General features: G+C 39.4%; 1 protein-coding gene across 6 annotated transcripts in view; it reads right to left on the bottom strand.

The window, feature by feature from the left end:
* CCSER2 (coiled-coil serine-rich protein 2) overlaps nt 1–6,191 on the bottom strand; it is a 232,918-nt gene that overhangs the window by 96,912 nt on the left and 129,815 nt on the right. For 4 of the 6 annotated variants that reach the window (XM_005871120.2, XM_005871119.2, XM_014543627.1 and 1 more), the window contains one exon: nt 1,029–1,191. In XM_005871120.2, the coding sequence (XP_005871182.1) occupies nt 1,029–1,191 (163 nt within the window). Of the gene's footprint in view, nt 1–1,028; nt 1,192–1,869; nt 1,973–6,191 lie in introns of those variants that run through there. The other 2 variants (XM_005871118.2, XM_005871121.2) reach the window with 2 other exon arrangements.

The following is a 6,191-nucleotide window of genomic DNA, read 5'->3' as shown; positions in this document are numbered from 1 at the left end:
ACACTGTAAAATAAAATAAAATAAAATAAAATAAAATAAATACAATCAATTCAGGAGAAATGTGTCCTTTGTCTTATGTACCCTGGAACTCTTATAATAGATCATGTTTTGTTCTTTGCATTTGCCTCAAGGAATTAGAGCCAACTTTTTCTTACTTCAAGAACTATATGAGGCCATGTGTTTCCCTGCCACTATTTCTTTATCCCAATTTTATTATTTGTATTATAAATTGGCTCAAAAATGTCTTCAAATCCAAATGGAACAAGATGAGAGAGTGTTGTATTTTATGCCTTAAAATATTGAGAGAAATGGTCATAAGGTGGCTGAAAAAAATTTAACAACTACTACTGGGTGCTTAATATAAGCCAGATACTGTCCACGCACTTTTAACCTGATTTTTGAACAGTGAGAAAAAGGTATTATAAAGTCTACAAATGATAAATGGAAGTGGAGAGGGGTTAAATAAATTACCTAAGCTCACAAAGCTAACATGTGCAGGGCCAGGCTTGAATGATTATAAAGACACATTATACACAAGGTCTGATCAAATTAAAGACTATGCTATGCTTCAAAAAGAAAAAGAATTCTAGCATTGTAAAGTACCTTCCTTTGTTTCTAACAGTACTTGAGAAATTTTTTAATTTCAATTTATATGCACAAAAGAAGACAAGTCACTTGGCACTAATTTTACATTAGTATTTAAAAAATAATAAACTTTAACAAAGTCAACATTTAATCATTCCCAAAGGAGAACTAGAAAAATCACAACAAAACTTAAATTCCAAATAGCAGACATAAATAAAATATTAATATTCATGATAAAGTTAATGAGCAAAGATTTGGGTCAAAAGAAAAAAATTAGACATATTATTCCAATTAGCACTACATATAACTTGAAATATTTTTTGCCGCACCAAAAAAAAGACCAGGCCAAAAAAAAGAAGAAAAAGGTTTTTGAGGGGAAGGAGGGGAGAATAAAGGGGAACTTATGACTCACAATTAATAAGAGGATAGAAAATTAGACTCACCTGCTCAAGTCACTTTTTCCATGGTGATGATAGCGGTCAGGATGACTGAGGGGGTAATGTTCCTGTCCACTCCACCTCTGGGGTGACCTTTTCCAAAATCCTTCCTGAGACTGCCGAACATTTCTGTCTGATCGATCAAAGCGATTCATATTGTCACACTCCACTAGGCAGATTCAAAAGCAAAACACTATAAACATGTACATATGCTACAAAAGTTAACTACTTAGAGCTTGATCATTAATTGCTGCTGAAAATATAAAATTCTAAAAAATACCAATCATTTATGTTAGCTAATCACAAAATCAAGATTTCCAGAAAAAAACAAAAAACTAGTTCTTTTGGTAACAATTAAGTTTATATCATCCAAAACTAAAGTAAATTATAAAACTTTCCTATCACAGTCACTAAAAGTAATAATTAATGGTCCCACTGTTTCAAAACAGCAATTGATATTTGAAATCAGCATTATACGTCTTAAACACCAGTTTTAAGTGGTTTTCATCATTGTCACTAGTTGGTTCTGACTTCAGAATAAAATGACAAGAAAAAGTATTTAAGGCTAGTAGGGAATTCATTCCTTAAAATGAATGTCACAATATTCCTAATTTCAAAAAGCTCAAATTAACTCTTCATCACAAACAAATCCTATATTTGTAATTAAGCTCACAGTTTTAGAAAGACGCTTCAATCTGCCTGCAGGAGAGGCTGTCCGAAACGTCTAAAATGCCACTGAAAACAAAGCCAGTCCTTTGCAGCAACAAACAGTACACTCCCTGATATCCAAGTGCCACAAAAACACGAAAAGAATCTCTTTGAAACACCACGCTTCTCCTGCACTTACCAGAACACTGTTTCCTCACAGATCTGAGCACTGGCTGAGAGAGTTACTCTGTACAACGGAGACATTGTGTCGCCTGCTGCCTACTCAGACATAGTTGCACCCGGGCAGACAAGCAGGCCTTCCTTCCTGCTCAATCCCAGCCTCCCTGTGGGAAGCAAGCCCAGTTTACCCCGTGACTCCATCTTCCCTCCAGCTTACATAGCTACTGAGTTAGGACTGTTACTAAAAATACAACTCAACACTCAATCAAGCCAGGAACAGGACAGGATTCTCTAGTCTGAGAATTACTACATGAGAAAGTTCAAATCCGGCATGTTCAGAACTCCTTGTGATAAAAAACAAAACAAAACAAAAACAAACCCTAAAAAATAAATGTAATCCCCAATTTAAAAACAACAACTCACTACAGTATTTAAATGATTGTTTTCCCTTAACCTAAAACTTGACTTAGAAATATGGAGAGTATCCCATTATACTACACCAGATAAAAAACACTTTCCCATTCCAAAGGAAAAATGGTGTAATTGAATTCTCATATACATTGAACTCACTGTAACATGTCTTCTAAATGAGTAACATTTTATTTTTTTAAATATATTTTTATTGATTTCATAGAGGAAGGGAGAGAGAGATAGAAACATCAATGATGAGAGAGAGTCATTGATCGGCTACTTCCTGCACGCCCACACTGGGATCCAGCCCACAACCCAGGCATGTGCCCTGATGGAAATCGAACCATGACCTCCTGGTTCATAGGTCAATGCTCAATAATGGAGCCAGGCTGGCCAGGCTAAGATTTTAAAAGACACTGAAATTTTGTTTAACTTCATTAGAGGAATAAATTTGGGGGGGGGGGGACTATGTTTTATGGTATTTTAAAATACTTTTTTTATAATACATTTTTGTTGTTGTTGTTAATCCTTACCCAAGGATATTTTCCCATTGATTTTTAGGGAGAGTGGAAGAGGGAAAGACAGAGAGAAACATCGATGTGAGAGAAACACATTGATTGGTTGTCTCCTGCATGGGCCCTGATCAGGGCACGGACCAGGGAGGAGCCTGCAACCAAGGTATGTGCCCTTGATCAGAATTGAACCTGGGACCCTTTGGTTCTCCGGCTGACACTCTATCCACTGAACCAAACCGGCTAGGGCTGATAAAACTTTTAAAGGCAGTTTACATTTAAAATAATTTCATCAATTTATTTTGTTCATTAGATTCCACATATGAGTGAGATCATGTGATACGTGTCTTTCTCTGACTGGCTTATTTCACTTAGCATAATACTCTCCAGGTCCCTCCATGCTGCCACAAAAGGTAAGATTCAGAGACATTGAAGCATGCAACAGACTGACATATTTCAGAGGGAAGGGGGATGGGGGCAGGAAGAGATTAGCCAATGAACTTATATGCAACTATGCACAGCCCCTGGACAGACAATAGTGCTAGGAAGGCCGTGTCACTTTATTGCGATAAATTAAAATCTACTTTTAAGTTCAATTCTAGAAAACTAGGCTGTCAGATAAATAAAAGCATGGTGCTCTATATATCTGAGGGATGATCTATATCTACTTTTAAATGTTCTGAATTCGTATTTTTCTTAATCCAGGCAGGTAAAATTCACTCACTCCCCACACAAGAAATTGTTTGAATAAGAACCTGACATGTAAACATCAACAACACAGAATAACAAGTAGCAAACAAACCAGGCAAACAGGTCAGGAGACAGGGTTCAATACCGTGGGAAATTAAATGCAGAAAGATATAGATGTGCTGCTTTTCAGTTTGCTCAAAGTGTTGATACTACACACAGTCTTCAAATTAAAGCACCTTTACTGAAATATGAACTCAAACATGGGCATAATGGCAACTAAATACTGGAAAGAAACACCTGTCAAGACCACAAAAGACAGCTGGTAGAAACGGAGACAGAGGTGAGTCCGCGCCAAGACTGTGTAGGAAGGTCCTGCTGACACTTCTAGCTGAGGCACCCATCAATCACATGTTTATTCACTTTACAATGTTATTAAGGAGATAATGTGAAATAACAATCAGTGGTGGTTTCTTAGAAAAGGTTAAAAATTCTCTAACAGAATTGAAGAAATAATATAGAAAGAAAATAAAATTACAAAAGGGAGATAACTCAAAATCACTTTCCAGAGCCAAGAAGAAACAGGACAAATAAGACTAAGGAAGGAAACAAATCCGTCTCAATGTGTCACAACAAAAAATGATGGGATAAACCTAAAGGAATCCTAGTTTGAAAAAGTTTTAACCCAGTATGCTGATCAAAACTATCTATACACAGCAGATTGGGCCCTAACTATGAGTGTAGGACTAGAGAAAAAAGGCCTTCTGAAGGTTTCCAGCTCCAAATGTAAAAGGCAGCAGCTTTAATATGTTGTTTTGTTTGTTTATTTTTACTATGAATAGGAGACAAAGAGATACTCCCAAGACTTTTACCCTCTGAAGAGGAAAAGAGGGTCTTGGTCTTGCACAGCTAACTGCAAGGGAAGGCATGTGGGGGTGCCAGTGTCTAACACTCATCATACCCATTTCTTCTGATTTTGATAAAGGAACACCAAAAGTTACCTAGATCACTTCTCCGGTAGCTTGTCCTAAGAAGGTAATGGAAAACACAGGTAGTATTTCCATCTGTGACTAACAATTGGCTATGAAGATGGTGGGAAGAAATTACACATCACGAAGCCTGAAAAATATGTTCTCAGTGGGAAGTTTTACAATCTGATCAGGAAAGCTTTTAACTGAAATCTGGCTTAAAATTAGAAAGGCTTCTGTAAAATAAAAATTCATGAACCTTGTTATTACTAAACACAATTAGTACTCAAACATAGAAATAAATTTCCAGAAAAAAATACAGTAATGACTGGAAAGTGGTCAAGGACAATACTATTATTCTCATATGACTATAACTCAATAAAAAGTTAACAAAAGTGTGGCCTTAGGAAAAATAACATGAAATAAGTGCAAGTGAATAGGCACCATAACTTGGTGGGGTGGGATTCAGGAAGAAATTAGACATCGTTTTCAACACAGATAAGTTTAAAACCAGAGTGAGTAGAGAAAATAACACATGTAAGAAGGGATACATAACAGAAATTTCATAAGATTATTATACTATGAATGTGTCAAATTCTAGGCTTTAATCTATAGGCAATGAGGGATGATTAGAGGTTCTTGAGCAAGAAAATAATGCAATACAATTGTGTTTTTTATGTAAATGTGAATCCGGGGAGGGGGGAAGGGAGGGAGGAGCTACTAAGGGCTCCTGGTTGCTAACTGGGCTCAAATTATAAAAAGCAGAGCCTAGCAGCCATTTGTACACAGAGGCTTCTAATGCCAACTGCACTTTCACAGAGAAGCTATGCTGAAATACCTGCCTTCAGCTGTGTTTCTGTCATCTGAGCTGGCCCTCATAAAGGAGCTTCTGGAATCCCACTTCAACCAATAGGACTGAGACTTTCCCCATCCAATAAGAGCTGCACAGCTCCAGCCAATTAGAGCTGCTCTATTCTGACCAATCAGGACAGTGCCTTTTGGATCAATCAAATTTTGAGGATTTGGAGCCCTCCTCTGCATGAGGACAAGCCAATCAGAGACCAAGGGTGGGGACTCCTGTCCATATAGACCAGCTTCCCTGTGGCTCCCCAGTACTTTCCCTTTTCATCTAAGACTGAAGACTGTATCTCCCTGGCAGAGCTGAAACACCCAAAAATGTCCCCTCAGGGCAGAGCTGTCTAGCCAGAGAGGGGCCTGGCCCAGGGCTGTTCTGTAGTTGTGGTGCAGCACAACCGAGCTGTTCCATAGCCATGCTGCTTCCACAGCACCATCTATACTAATAAAAGAGTAATATGCTAATTAGACTGGGAGACCTTCCAGGAGACCTTCCAGATGTTCTTCTGGACAAAGCCATGGTGGTGGGGCCGAGGTAGAGGCTGTTAGAGGCCAAGAGGGGAGGGCAGTTGTGGGTGATCAGGCTGATGGGGGGTGTGGCCATTTGGGTAAGCAGACCATCAGGGGGGCAGTTGGGGGCAAGCAGGCCATCAGTGGGGGTCAGTTGGAGGTGATCAGGACAGCAGAGGGGTACAATTTGGAGTGAGCAGGCCATCAGGAGGGCAGTTGGGGGCGAGCAGGCTAGTGGGGAGGGAAGGTGGGGGTGAGCAGGCCAACAGGGGAGGTAGTTGGGGGTGAGCAGGCTTGCAGGGGAGGCAGTTGGGGGCAAGCACAATGGCACAGGGGCAGTTGGGGGTGATCAGGCTGGCGGGGGAGCATTTGGGGCAAGCAGGCCAGCGGCGGGGGGG

Source organism: Myotis brandtii, unplaced genomic scaffold (assembly GCF_000412655.1).
Source record: "Myotis brandtii unplaced genomic scaffold, ASM41265v1 scaffold33, whole genome shotgun sequence".
NCBI classification, from domain to species: domain Eukaryota; kingdom Metazoa; phylum Chordata; class Mammalia; order Chiroptera; family Vespertilionidae; genus Myotis; species Myotis brandtii.
This window is presented reverse-complemented; position numbering and strand designations above follow the sequence as displayed.